We start from the raw sequence: 14,475 nt of genomic DNA, 5'->3' as shown, positions 1-14,475 counted from the left end.
CGTTCAAAGTTGCAAAGGCAGTGAAATAAGGGACCCATGGGTGTGTTGCAGCTTACCCCCCCATGGTCACAGGATGAAAATTCGGACGCTTGGGCAAAATGGGACTCATACTTATGACGGTTGCAGTGTCTTGGGGGGTGGTCATGTGATTCCCCTTTGGCGACTCTCTGGAGGCTTTTAATGCCATCTGCCAGAAATGGTGTAGGGTCTCCTACTTGGGCGGGGGGTTCGACTAGATGACCTCCAAGGCCCCTTCCAACTCTGATTATCTGAATCTATAGCTACCTATCTGCCTGCCTGCTTACCTAGCTACCTTATCTGTCTGTCTGTCTGTCTGTCTGTCTGTCTGTCTGTCTGTCTGTCTGTCTATCTATCTATCTATCTATCTATCTATCTATCTATTTCCATCTCTCTATCTATCTACTTACCCATCGACCCGCCTCCCTTGTCTGTCTGTCTGTCTGTCTGTCTGTCTGTCTGTCTCTCTCTCTCTCTCTCTCTTACTTACCTACCCATCTACCTTATCTCTCTATCGCTATCTACTTACCTACCTACCCACCTACCTTGTCTGTCTGTCTGTGTTTATCTCCATCTCTATCTCTCTATCTCACTATCTATCTCACTATCTACCTCACTATCTACCTCACTATCTATCTCACTATCTATCTCACTATCTACCTCACTATCTACCTCACTATCTATCTCACTATCTATCTATCATCTATCTATCTATCTATCTATCTATCTATCTATCTATCTATCTATCTATCTATCTCTACCCACCTACCTTGTCTGTCTCTCTTTCTCTCTCTCTTTATCTACTTATCTACCTACCCACCTACCTTGTCTGTCTGTCTGTGTTTATCTCCATCTCTATCTCTCTATCTCACTATCTATCTCACTATCTACCTCACTATCTATCTCACTATCTCTCTATCTATCTATCTATCTATCTATCTATCTATCTATCTATCTATCTATCTATCTATCTATCTATCTATCTATCTCTACCCACCTACCTTGTCTGTCTCTCTTTCTCTCTTTATCTACTTATCTACCTACCCACCTACCTTGTCTGTCTGTCTGTCTATCTGTCCATCTATCTATCTTCTATCTATTATCTAAATACCTAGAAACAGATCAAGGAGAGATTCAACCTAGAAATAAGGAGAAATTCTGACAATGAGAACAATCCACCCATGGAACAGAAGTTGCCTTCAGAAGTTGTGGGAGCTTTATCACTGGAAACCTTCAAGAAGAGATTGGACTGCCCTTTGTCGGAAATGGTGCAGGGTCTCCTGCTTGGACAGGGGGTTGAACTAGATGACCTCCAAGATCCCTTCAAACTCTGTCTTTATGTTATTATTCAGAAGTTGTGGGAGCTTCGTCATCCCGGGAAGCTTTCAAGAAGGGACTGGACTGCCCTCTGTCAGAAATGGTGCAAGGTCTCCTGCTTGGGCGGCGGCGGGGGGTTGGACTAGATGACCTCCAAGGTCCCTTCCAAGTCTGTTAATCGTCGGTTAAGAAGCCAAGATAGGAGCCGGGTTTCTCTTAGCAACCGGGCGACTGTCTTAACCGTGGCAGCGATTCCCTTAACAACGGTTGAACAATGGGGCAAAAGTGACTTAACTTACTTAACCAATGCTTCCCTTAGCCCCAGGTACGTTGTGGGTCAATTGTGGCCGTTAAGTCAAGGACTACCTGCGCAGGGAAACCGAGCCGGTTCTCCACCCTCCCGGGACGGGTGTGTCAGGGCTACGGAGACGCATAGGGGTGGGATTCAAAAATCCCAGAAACCGATTCGCTGCCCGGTTGCTGGGTGGGCGTGGCCTACCGGAACTTCCGGGAGGGCTATTTTTCGCCTTCCCCAGAGTCCGGAGGCTTCCCTCGGGCCTCTGGGAGGGTGAAAACAGCCTCCCCTGGACTCCAGAGGCCTTCTGTAAGCCGGAAACGAGCCCGTTTCCAGACTTCTGGTACTTCCGAGAGGGCTGTTTTCCCGCCTCCCAGAACCTCCGCGCGAACCCTGCCCTTACCTCCATCCAAAATGGGCCAAGTGGAGACTCCTGGGAGAGGCGGGGTGGGGTGGAAGGGGCCAGCCAGTCGGTTCAACAACTAGTTCGGCGTACCAGATGCCAATTTAACACCCGGTTCTCCTGAACCGGTCTGAATCGGGTGAATCCGACCGGCGGAGACGCACCTGGCACGACGGGAAGCTTCCGTAGTTTCATGTCATAGATGTTGTTGGCCAGGCTGAAGCGGTGTTGAAGGGCGGACAGGATGGCCAAGCCGGTGCCGTATATCGTGTAGAAGACCCTGGCCTCCAGCACACGTTCCTGCATCACGTCCTGAGGGACAAAAGCAGGAAAGAAGGACCTCAGGTGGAAGAGTGGATCTGTTCTGGTTCTGGTCCAAGGCCAGACAACGTTCTGACCTAGGCTTCCTTAGAAAGCATAAAACACAATCTTAGTTCCCGGCCAAAACCTCTTTTTTTTATTTCCCACGGCTGTGACTTACGTTCATTCACAGCCTGCAAGGCTTCGCAAACGGTCTTTCAGAAAATAGAACAGAACAGGAGTTGGAAGGGAACCTTAGAAATCATCTAGTCCAACCCCCTGCCCAGGCAGGAGACCCTACACCATTTCAGACAAGTGGCTGTCCTCCTGCTGCAGACTCCAGTCCTCCCTCCAGTTAACCCTGGTTTATAGCAGAAGCCCAAAGGACGCCTCAGGTTTCACGCACCATGCAAAGCCCTGGATGTGGCTTGCTTCTTGGAGGCTTAGCCTATGGCAAGAAGACTCCACGCACACAACCGTTGTCTTGAACCCAGGCTCCGCCGCAACCCTTCCGCCCGTTGTCACTTACGTTGGTCATGGTGACTTTCTTCTTGAATTCGCCGAACAGGCTGTGGAGAAGGACGATCCCGTTCTCTTGGACGCTGAGCAGCTCCTCGCTGGTGGTCCAGCCCAGGAACATCGCTGGAGAGTCCTTCCACTATTGGCAAGGAGAAGGAGGCGCATGCAAGACTGGCCAACCACGGGTCCCATCAGCCCCACCGGGTTCCTAGGCTTGGCTTTCTGCCTGGATCTTTAACCTTAGACTGTCTACTAACTTTAACCTCAGACAGTCTACTATTGACCTCACCCCTTTCCTAAGCGCATAAGCGTACCCCTTTTCTGTAGGGGGGCGTGCATAAGCGCACCAACGTGCCTACCGTCCCTGTCCTATTGTTTCTTTTATATATATTTTTTTTATTTTTCTTATAGGTATCCATGTATTCATAACTTTGTTTTTACTTATACCTCTTATCTTGTAAGCAATTGGCAAAAATAAAAATAATAAAAATAAATAAAATAAAAATATCAAGGTGTCGTTAACTTGGGTTCCCATGTTCCCCTCCCTTCGTCCACAGCAGCTCCTCTCTCTGATGAAAACTACAACTCCCAGTATCCCCAGTCAGTTGTTGCCTCGTCCCCTTGTTCCACCGAGGATCCCCAAACATTGAGGGACTACATCTCCCATCCTGCTGAACAACGGCCTGAGTTGGTTTAGAACTGGTTTTTTTCAAGCTTGCTGATTTTTTAAAGACCTGTGGACTTCAACTCCTAGTATCCCCAGCCAGCTGTTGCTTCGCCCCTTGTTCCACCCAGGATCCCAAAACATTGACGGACTAAATCTCCCATCCTGCTGAACAACGGCCTGAGTTGGTTTAGAACTGTTTTTTCAAGATTGCTGATTTTTAAAGACCTGTGGACTTCAACTCCTAGTATCCCCAGCCAGCTGTTGCTTCGCCCCTTTGTTCCACCCAGGATCCCCAAACATTTAGGGACTACATCTCCCATCCTGCTGAACAACAGCCTGAGTTGGTTTAGAACTGTTTTTTTTTCAAGATTGCTGATTTTTTAAAGACCTGTGGACTTCAACTCCTAGTATCCCCAGCCAGCTGTTGCTTCGCCCCCTTGTTCCACCCAGGATCCCAAAACATTGACGGACTAAATCTCCCATCCTGCTGAACAACGGCCTGAGTTGGTTTAGAACTGGTTTTTTTTTCAAGCTTGCTGATTTTTTTAAGACCTGTGGACTTCAACTCCTAGTATCCCCAGCCAGCTGTTGCTTCGCCCCTTTGTTCCACCCAGGATCCCCAAACATTTAGGGACTACATCTCCCATCCTGCTGAACAACGGCCTGAGTTGGTTTAGAACTGGTTTTTTTTTCAAGCTTGCTGATTTTTTTAAGACCTGTGGACTTCAACTCCTAGTATCCCCAGCCAGCTGTTGCTTCGCCCCCTTGTCCCACCCAGGATCCCCAAACATTGACGGACTACATCTCCCATCCTGCTGAACAACGGCCTGAGTTGGTTTAGAACTGTTTTTTTTTTTCAAGCTTGCTGATTTTTTTAAGACCTGTGGACTTCAACTCCCAGTATCCCCAGCCAGCTGTTGCTTCGCCCCCTTGTTCCACCCAGGATCCCCAAACATTGACGGACTACATCTCCCATCCTGCTGAACAACGGCCTGAGTTGGTTTAGAACTGGTTTATTTTTTTCAAGCTTGCTGATTTTTTTAAGACCTGTGGACTTCAACTCCCAGTATCCCCAGCCAGCTGTTGCTTCGCCCCCTTGTTCCACCCAGGATCCCCAAACATTGACGGACTACATCTCCCATCCTGCTGAACAACGGCCTGAGTTGGTTTAGAACCAGGGGTGGGATTCAAAATTTTTAACAACCGGTTCTGTGGGTGTGGCTAGGTAGGTGTGGCCATGTGACTGGGTGGGCGTGGCTTCTTCTTTTTTGCAGCAACACCCCCTTTTTTTGCCTCCTGAGTCTCAGGGAAGTTTCCTGGGCAAAGCAGTAAGACAGCTGATCATCAGAACAGCTGATCATCGGAACAGCTGATCATCAGAACAGCTGAACATCAGAACAGCTGATCATCGGAACAGCTGATCATCGGAACAGCTGATCATCGGAACAGCTGAACATCGGAACAGCTGATCATCGGAACAGCTGAACATCGGAACAGCTGAACATCGGAACAGCTGATCATCGGAACAGCTGAACATCGGAACAGCTGATCATCGAACAGCTGATCATCGAACAGCTGAACATCAGAACAGCTGATCATCGAACAGCTGATCATCGGAACAGCTGATCATCGAACAGCTGAACATCGGAACAGTTGAACATCGGAACAGCTGATCATCAGAACAGCTGAACATCGGAACAGCTGATCGCCGAACAGCTGATCATCAGAACAGCTGATCATCGGAACAACTGAAAGTCAGGTGGGGGAAACAACCTTAAGGAGTGACTGGGCGGGGGAGAATGCAGTCAGTGATGTCGGGCATGCATGATAAGGACTGATTGACAGGGAGGGGAGGGGCTGGCGGAGAGGGGCGGGGCCAACCAGGGGCACGATTTGCTGGTTCTCCGAACTGTGCAGAATCATAACAACCAGTTCAATAGAACCGGTCTGAACCGGTAGAATCCCACCCCTGTTTAGAACTGTTTTTTTTTTCCCCCTCAGGCTTGCTGACTTTTTAAGACCCGTGGACTTCAACTCCCAGAATGCCACACTGCTGCTGCTGCTGGCTGTGGAATTCTGGGAGATGAAGTCCACAGGTCTTAAGAATCCACAAGCTTGAAAAACAGTGGTGTGGCATGACAATTATGGGACGTCCTCGATTTACAGCCACAATCGAGGCCCCATGTCGTTAAGTGATACATTTTTGTTAAGTAAGCTTTGCCCCATTCTACAACCATTCTTGCCATGGCTGTTAAGTGAATCCCTGCAGTTAGGAACACAGTTGTTAAGTGAATCTGGCTTCCCCATCGACTGGGCTAGTCGGGAGGCCGCAAAAGGCGATAATGTGACCTGGGGACGCTGCGACTGTCGTAAATATGAGTCCTGTTGCCAAGCGTCTGAATTTTGATCCCATGACCCTGGGGACATTGCAACAGCTGTAAGTGTGAAAAATGGCCCTAAGTCGCTTGTTTCAGTGCTGTTGTAAGTGGGAACGGTGACTAAATGAACCATCATAAGTCGAGGATTGCCTGGAACTGACCTCTGGGTCTTACTCACCACAATGCTGGCCAGCTGGATTCCTGAGGCAGAGTAGATCTCTAGAATAGGCCGGGAGCTGGGAGATTTCTCCTTCTTGTTTTTCATCAGGGCTACAAATTAAAATAAAAATAATAATAATAATAATAGGAAGAAGGAGAAGGAGAAGAAGGAGAAGGAGAAGGAGGAGGAGGAGGAGGAGAAGAAGAAGAAGAAGAAGAAGAAGAAGAAGAAGAAGAAGAAGAAGAAGAAGAAGAAGAAGAAGAAGAAGAAGAAGAAGAAGAAGAAGAAGAAGAAGAAAAAAACAAGAGGAGGAGGAGAAGGAGAAGAAACAAGAAACAAGAAACAAGAAGAAGAAGAAGAAGAAGAAGAAGAAGAAGAAGAAGAAGAAGAAGAAGAAGAAGAAGAAACAAGAAGGAGAAGGAGAAGGAGAAGGAGAAGGAGAAGGAGAAGAAGAAGAAGAAGAAGAAGAAGAAGAAGAAGAAGAAGAAGAAGAAGAAGAAGAAGAAGAAGAAGAAGAAGAAGAAGAAGAAGAAGAAGAAGAAGAAACAAGAAGAAAAAGAAACAAGAAGAAGAACAAGAACAAGAAGAAGAAGAACAAGAAGAAGAAGAAACAACAAGAAGATGAAACAAGAAGAAGAAACAAGAAACAAGAAGAAACAAGAAGGAGAGGAGGAGGAGGAACAAGAAGGAACAACAAGAAACGAGAAGGAGGAGGAGGAGGAGGAAGAGGAGGAGGAGGAGGAGGAGGAGGAGGAGGAGGAGGAAAGAAGCAAGAAGAAACAACAACAAGAAGAAACAACAAGAAGAAAGAGAAGAAGAAGGAGGAGGAGGAGGAGGAGGAGGAGGAGGAGGAGGAGGAGGAGGAGGAGGAGGAGGAGGAGGAGGAGGAAGAAAGAAGCAAGAAGAAACAACAACAAGAAGAAACAACAAGAAGAAAGAGGAGGAGAAGGAGGTGGAGGAGGAGGAAAAAAAATCACAAAATACCGCAACCTGGCCATCGAAACTACACGATTATGGATGAAACACGTGACAGTTGTACCCATTGTCATCGGGGCCCTTGGTACCATGTCCATGAATTTTACAAAACACATCAAGAAATGTCAGCTTCCTGCAATAACACCAGCAGAGCTGCCAAAAACCTGCGCTCCTTGGAACATCATACATCTTGAGAAGGATGCTGGCAGCAACCCCGTATCAACCATTAGCACCAGTCACTGGTATTTGTGATGCATTTTTGAATGCTCAGTTGACTGAGTTGCATGTTTAACGAATAAAGTATATAATAATCAGAATCAATCATAATATAAGAGGAAGAACACACACCCCCAATTGCAAATTGTGAGAATTTGGGAGCTCCAGGCCTGCAAAGGGTTAAAAATTGAGTTTGGGTGGCTTGAGGCCTTCAGAGATACAGCTTGCAACCTTCTGATGCCTCCTTAAAGGATAACTAATTTGAAGACTGTTAGTTGGGAAAGTCCTTGAGTTTTATCTCCCTTGCCTTTGGCCAACCTACACCTGTCTCCCTTCCTCCCCACCCCAAATTAAATCTCAGCTCAGTTCAGACCAGTTTTTTCCCAAATGTGGCAAGCTTAATGCAGTGTGGACTTCAGAATCAATCAGAATAGATCTGGAAGGGACCTTGGAGGTCTTCTAGTCCAACCCCCTGCGCAAGCAGGACATTCCATACTATTCCAGACAAACACTTGTCCAATCTCTTTTTAAAACTATCCAGTGTTGGAGCACCCACAACTTCTGGTGGCAAGTAGTTCCACTGGTTTGATTGTCCTCACGGTATGGTAACTTATCATCATAAAACATTTTGTATATATGTTTTATAGTTGAAGAAGGGAGGGGGAGTTTCAAAGAGCAGGCAGCAGTGTGGAATCGAAAGTACATTCCATTCGTATTTTCTTCGAAGACTGATTAGATGACTGAAGCTTCTGCCGGGCAAAAATCTAATTGGAGAGCATGATTGATGACTCTTGTCTATGGACGTTTTTCATTGGATGATACACCCAGAGGGATGGGGGGGGGGAAGCAGGATCAAGGGTGACAGTGAATTATGTATCTCAGAGTTGGCTACACCCAGGTTAGTGCCGGACATAGAATGTTACCTTCAAATCTTTTTTAGTTTTGGGAGTGTGGCTCGAGGTTCATGATTTAATTGGAGTTACTGCTCGAATTCTTCACAGGTTCTGTGGGCATGGCCTAATTTGTGGGTGTGTCTTGGTGGTCATATGACTGGCTGGACATGGCTTATATGTAAATATTATAAATATTCATGTAAATATTGAATTTTTTATTTAAAAAAAGAGCAACTTTTACCCAAAATCAGGCAAAGCAGGCAGGCAGATTGAGTTGTTCGCAGAATCACAGATTCACTCAGAGATCTACCATTCTGCCATCTGCTGCCTGAGTCTGCACTGAAAAATAGAAGCTTCAGTCCTAAGGAAGGTTCAGCTCTGCTTGTAGATTAGCTAGAAAGCAAGAAACCCAACAACTTCCTGCTTTCTAGCTAATCTAAACCTCCCGGCACAGCAGAAGAGCTGATGGTCAGAGGGAAAAATGGAAAAATAGCAACTTAGCAGGCAAGTTTGCCGGGTAAGGAATGAGTAGGGAGTGGGCAGGGAGGGGAAGGGGCCAGGCAGTAGCGCGATTTGCCGGTTCTCCAAACTGCGCAGAATCGTAGCAACCGGTTCTGTAGAACCGGTCTGACCAGGTAGAATCCCATCCCTGCATAAACTCCTGAACATACACAAAGCGAAAGGCAAGAAAGAGGATCAAAAGCAAACAAATAAAATATATATATATATATAAAAGCGAAAGACCCCTCACGTATCATCACGAAATCTCCACAACCGTAAAGCCTACAATCTTGAAATTTGGCACCTATGTTCCTCTTGGCTGCTAGGTGCTTGCTAAGGAAGGATTTTTCGAAACGACCATCAGAGCATTTTGTATTTCCTATATTATTATTATTATTAACACGCTCTGGTGCTAAGGAGTCCTACTCCCCCTCCCCACCTGAAAAGAAATCTCTTCCAAATGCAAAACACAAGCAGAGGAGAGGAGTTTCAGTTTCACAGCAGCACCAAGCAGCTTTAGTACAGAACAATTGAGTTAAGCCACACCCAGGTTCCTTGCTGTCTCCTTGCTCATACAGCAAATACTGTTTCAGTTTCCAAACAGCCCTCAACTCTCTCACACACTGACAGGATTCTATCCAGATGAATACCGAAGGATGCTGGTAGGCAGAGGCAGAATTTTTTTTTCCCCCTTTTTTTCCTCCCCACAAACTAAGCCTGACCACATAGTTTCGTAGCGGAGCACGGGGACCCAGCTTGTGCCTAAATAAATGAAATACCCCAGGAAAAGATAACAAAAAAAGCTGAACTGAGCCTCTCCCTACTTTATTTGACCTACGATGCTAAGTCTTTGGCCTGCGTGGAGCAAAGTGGGGAGTTTGAAAGTGCAAAAAAAATAGAGAGAGAGAAATAAGAAAAATATACCCGTATTGTGGATTGCTAGCAGTTCAGGGTGCGAGGAGTGTTTGCAGCAAAAAGAAAGGATTGTCACGTACCGATGGGGCCCCCATATGGAGCTGCAGCCACCAAATACTCTCGTAGGTCGTCCTTCAAATTCCAGCTCATGCTATAAAGTTCCAGTTTCCTAAAGAGGAAAGGCACGATTATTTTTATTTATTGATCTATCCATTTTATTCCCCCCCCACCCCCGGCCCCCATATGCAAGAACTCTGGGTGGCTTACAACATCGATTAATTAAATAAGAGTAGATTTTTTAAAAAAAAATAATAATCGTAATTTAGCTTTTGTCTATCTGTCTTCCACGACCTCCTCGTCCTTCTGCGTCAAGGGTTTCGGTAATTTAGATAATTATTTTTGCAACCTGATCATTCAAAAATCAGATAACTTTTAAAAAAAAGATACAGGAATTGAAAATTCTACTGAAAACCTCCAGCAAGGCAGCTCCCACAACTTCTGGTGGCAAGCTGTTCCACTGGTTAATTGTTAGGTATCAGGAAATTCCTCCTTAGCTCCAGGTTGCTTGTCGAGGGATCATTCTCTATACTTATTCATGTTGTATTGTATTTTCTGCTATGGATTGCACCAGTAGAGGCTAAACCAAATTCGTTGTATACATGATGTAGAATGACAACAATAAAGGCTGCATCCGTTGCTTCTTGTCCTGCCTTTTGGTGCTTTGGAAAATAAGTTGACCCCCCCCCCTCTTCTTTGGGGCAGCCCCTCAAATACTGGGAGATGCTATCATGCCACCCCTAATCCATCTTTTTCCTTGAACTAGACATACCCAATTCCTGCAATCGTTCTTTGCATGTTTTATCCTCCAGCTCCCTAATCCTCTTTGTTGCTCTTCTCTGCACTCTTTCTAGACTCTAGAGTCTCAATATTTTTTTTTAATAAATAAAATAAAAATAAATCCTTTATTGTCATTGTACGGATATACACAGTATACACATACAATGAAAATCACATAACACCCAGAGACCAACATTTAAGTGACTGTCCAGAAGGATATAACAAATATAACAGCCTCTAATCAGAGTTGGAAGGGACTGTTGTAGGTCATCCAGTCCAACACAGCAGTGGCCCCTGTCCAACAGCTCACTGATGGAGACCCTAGTCCATTATTTCTGACCCAGAGCTGTTCGGAGTCCAGTTCTCTTCTGCCACAAGAGAAAGTCTCAAGATTGAAGCAGCTCCAAGAACTCTGAGAATGTCTGTGGTGACTTCCCCAAACACATATGTGGTGACCAAACTGGATGCCGTATTCCAGAAAAGTGATGGCTTAACAAGCACATAGAGTTGGATTAGGACTTCTTGAGATCATTGATTCTATCCCGTTTACACAACCAAGGATCATATTAGCTTTTTCTTTTTTTTCTTTTGCTGCTGCTGCTGCAGCATACTGGTCCTCATATTTAGTGACTGTCCAGAAGGATATAACAAATATAACAGATAATCAGAGTTGGAAGGACCTTGTGGGTCATCTAGTTTCCAACACACACACACCCTCCCAAGCAGGAGCCCTACACCATTTCTGACCGGAGTCCAGCTCTTCTTGAAAGTCATCAAGTGATGAAGCTCGCGGCTTGCCTTCTGATGCTGGCACACCGCCAAGCGATATTTAACAGCAGATAAGTAAAGGACCTCGTGGGGACCCCACCCAATGCCCTACACCATTTCTGACAGACAGGAGGCAATCTCTTCTTGAAAGCCTCCAGGGATGAAGCTCCCACAACTTCCGAGGGCATCTTCTGTTCCATGGGTTGATTGTTCTGTCAGAAAATTTCTCCTTATTTCCAGGTTGAATCTCTCCTTGATCAGTTTCCATCCACTATTCCTTGTCTGGCCTTCAGGTGCTTTAGAAAATAGCTTGACCCCCTTCCTCCTCTCTGTGGCAGCTCCTCAAATATTGGAAGACTGCTCTCCTGCCTCCCCTGGTCCTTCTCTTCCCTAGACTAGCCAGGCCCAGTTTTCATCTTAGATAGATTCAGATTAACAGAGTTGGAAGGGACCTTGTAGGTCATCTAATCCAACCCCGTTCAAGCAGGAGACCCTACACCATTTCTGACAGACAGCAGTCCAGTCTCTTCTTGAAAGCCTCCAGTGATGAAGCTCCCACAACTTCCAAGGGCAACTTCTGTTCCAGGGGTTGATGGTTCTCACGGTTGGAAAATTTCTCCTTATTTCCAGGTTGAATCTCTCCTTGTTCAGTTTCCATCCATTATTCCTTGTCTGGCCTTTGGAAAATAGCTTCACCCCTTCCTCTTTGTGGCAGCCCCTCAAATATTGGAAGACTGTTATCCTGTCTCCCCTGGTCCTTCTCTTCACTAGACTAGCCTCCAAGATCCCTCTCACAGTCACTATTCTTGAGCTAAAATCTTTAAAAGCAGCAGATACAAAGAATTGGATGAGAATAAAGAAATGTCTCAAGGAGATTATTAAGCAAAAAATTGAGTGGAAACCAGAATTATTCATTAGGTATAATAAAGGACAATTTAAATTAAAAAAATCAATATATCATACTCTATATAATGACAGCAGCCAGAATTGTTTTCGCACAACATTGGAAACAGACCAATACCCCTATAGAAAATATGGTGATTTTTTAAAAAGCACTTGAATAAGCAGAGATAGATAAATTAACGATGAAGTTAAAAGACAAGGAGGAAACAATATTATAAGATTTGGGACATTATGGTATGAGTGGCTAGAGGAGAAAAGTCAAGAATATGTATAAAAATTTCTGAAGAGTAGCAGGAAATGCATATATAAGGAATTATAAAAAGGTAAAGAATAGAATAGAATTCTTTATTGGCCAAGTGTGATTGGACACACAAGGAATTTGTCTTGGTGCAAATGCTCTCAATGTACATAAAAGAAAAGATATATTCGTCAAGAGTCAAGAATCATAAACACTTAAATATAACACTTACAACGCTTAAATATAAATGTACAAATATTAGAGAAATATACCAGGAATTGAAAATGAAAATGAAAGTATTACTATGTAAATAGGAAAGAAGCCAACTCTGAAGCACTGTCAAAAATGGAAATGTGGTGTAAATGTTTGAAAAATGTGTAATAAAGAAATCAAAATAAAAAAAATAAAAAAAGCAGCAGATACAAAACGAAAACCAGATTTCTTTAAAAAAAGGAAAGGATCCTGAATGCACTTTTGCAAACAGCCACATAAAACCGAATTGACACACAAAAAACCCCACACATAAAATACACAACAAACCTATGAAACATACTATCGTATATATGCTAAAGGTTAGGAATTTATAGAATACTAGTTTTATTCCTCTCTCTCTTTGACTAAGCTATATAAATGACTTATCTATAAAAATACATAGTTATAATCCAATAGTAACAATAGATTATTATGTATTATATATTATTAATACAGTTATTCTACAAGGGATAGGAAGTAACTGCCATTTAATACTTCCAATGAGATATTTAAATCGCTATCAAAATGTATTCGAGGAAAATACAATTAGTCTTACAGAATGTGTTTTGATGTTTATTTGTATGATTTTTTATTTTTTTACTCTTGTATATTTGTATATTTTAATCTTTTGTATTCAATAAAGTTTATTTTTTAAAAAATAAAAATAAAATACACAACAGCCTGAAGTCAGCCACCAAAATAGCAATTGCAATAAAAGGGAAAGAAACCCTAATTTAGTAAAAAAAAAAAAAAAAAAGGTTCCTTGCAGAGATTAGCTTTTCCCCAAGGAGGAAGAAGATATTTTGGGAGGAGAGAGGTTTTTTTGCAAAAGACTTTAGCACCCCCTAACCCCCGGGATCCTACTCCTGCTGCCCCTGCCTGAAAGGTTGCACTGCTGTATGGATCTCATCATCATCATCCCCTCCTGGCTGGGGAGGATGGGTTTTGCAATGCAAAGCTGCTTAAAACTGCCCCTGACCAAAGGCAATGAGCTGTTTGGGGATTTGTGCATCCCCCAATAAGCATCATTTTTGCAAAGGACTGGGGTGTCGGGAGGGGGGCAGAGGGAGAGATGCATTAAAAACAAAGATTTGGGGGTTGAAGAGCCTTAAAAATGAGTTTTTTTGGGGGAAGAAAGCGGGGTGTCTGTTATGGGTAGCCTTTTGCAAGAAGAAAGGCCCTGGGGATTTTTGGAGGGGGGGGGCGGAGGGGGCCTGAAAAAGAAAGCCACTGACCGATAATAGGCGGATTCCCCCAGGGGATCCCAATTGGCCGTGTAGCAATCCATTTTGGGGCGAGCTGGAGGATCTGGGGCGCTCAGCTGCTCTCCCTAGGCGGCTTCCCGAAGCACTTCCGCCCTCACTTCCCGACCTGGTTAAGCGTAAGGGAGGAAGCGGCGGTGGCCATGTTGACCGAGGGCAGCTCCAACAAACCCGGCTTGGCTCGCGGCTGCCCTCTAGAGGAAGGACGGCTGCTTTCCTGCCCGGAGGCGGAAAAAAAAGGCGAAGGATCCCTCGTAGTCCTCGATTTACGACCACCCATTGATTCCCAGCAGTTCTGTTGCTAAGTGAGACCTTGGTTGCTCAGTCAGTTTTCAATTTTTCAATTTCATGGTTACACATGCTGTGCATTGACAATAAACGTTGGATGGATGGATGGATTGACTTTGACCTATTTTACAGCTTTCCTGGCCTCCATCATTGAGTGAATCTCTGCCGTCATTAAGTGAGTCGCATGGTTGTTAAGTGAATCGGGTTTCCCCATCGACTTGGCTTGTCGGAAGGTCCCAAAGAAAAGGGGGGGAATCACATGACCCCAGGGATGCTGTGGCCGTCATAACTGTGAATCCTGGGGATGCTGCAACGGTCATAAGTGTGGAAAGAAAAACTCACAAGTCCTATAACTCCCTTTTTTTTCAGT

At 44.7% G+C, this 14,475-nt stretch overlaps 2 protein-coding genes across 2 annotated transcripts in view; one reads left to right on the top strand and one right to left on the bottom strand.

Annotated features, from left to right (window-relative positions):
* Positions 1 to 14,019, bottom strand: part of VPS16 (VPS16 core subunit of CORVET and HOPS complexes) — a 49,989-nt gene extending 35,970 nt beyond the window's left edge. Inside the window, exons 1-5 of the mRNA XM_087962610.1 lie at positions 13,791 to 14,019; positions 9,638 to 9,726; positions 6,076 to 6,167; positions 2,863 to 2,991; positions 2,198 to 2,345 (exon numbers count right to left, since the gene is read on the bottom strand). Of these exons, the coding sequence (XP_087818736.1) occupies positions 2,198 to 2,345; positions 2,863 to 2,991; positions 6,076 to 6,167; positions 9,638 to 9,726; positions 13,791 to 13,843 (511 nt within the window). The 5' untranslated portion in view covers positions 13,844 to 14,019. The remainder of the gene's footprint in view (positions 1 to 2,197; positions 2,346 to 2,862; positions 2,992 to 6,075; positions 6,168 to 9,637; positions 9,727 to 13,790) is intronic.
* LOC148130622 (uncharacterized) lies at positions 37 to 1,943 on the top strand. The gene is made up of 3 exons (XM_087962567.1): positions 37 to 93; positions 310 to 1,022; positions 1,931 to 1,943. Exons 1-3 carry the CDS (start codon positions 37 to 39, stop codon positions 1,941 to 1,943), a joined length of 783 nt encoding a protein of 260 aa, XP_087818693.1.
* Positions 14,020 to 14,475: the final 456 nt, after the last annotated feature.

This window comes from Notechis scutatus, chromosome 4 (assembly GCF_049901735.1).
Source record: "Notechis scutatus isolate UNSWTSFEM ecotype Mainland chromosome 4, rNotScu1.2, whole genome shotgun sequence".
NCBI lineage: Eukaryota > Metazoa > Chordata > Lepidosauria > Squamata > Elapidae > Notechis > Notechis scutatus.
The sequence above is the reverse complement of the archived record's forward strand: the minus strand, read 5'-3'. Positions and strand labels throughout refer to the sequence as shown.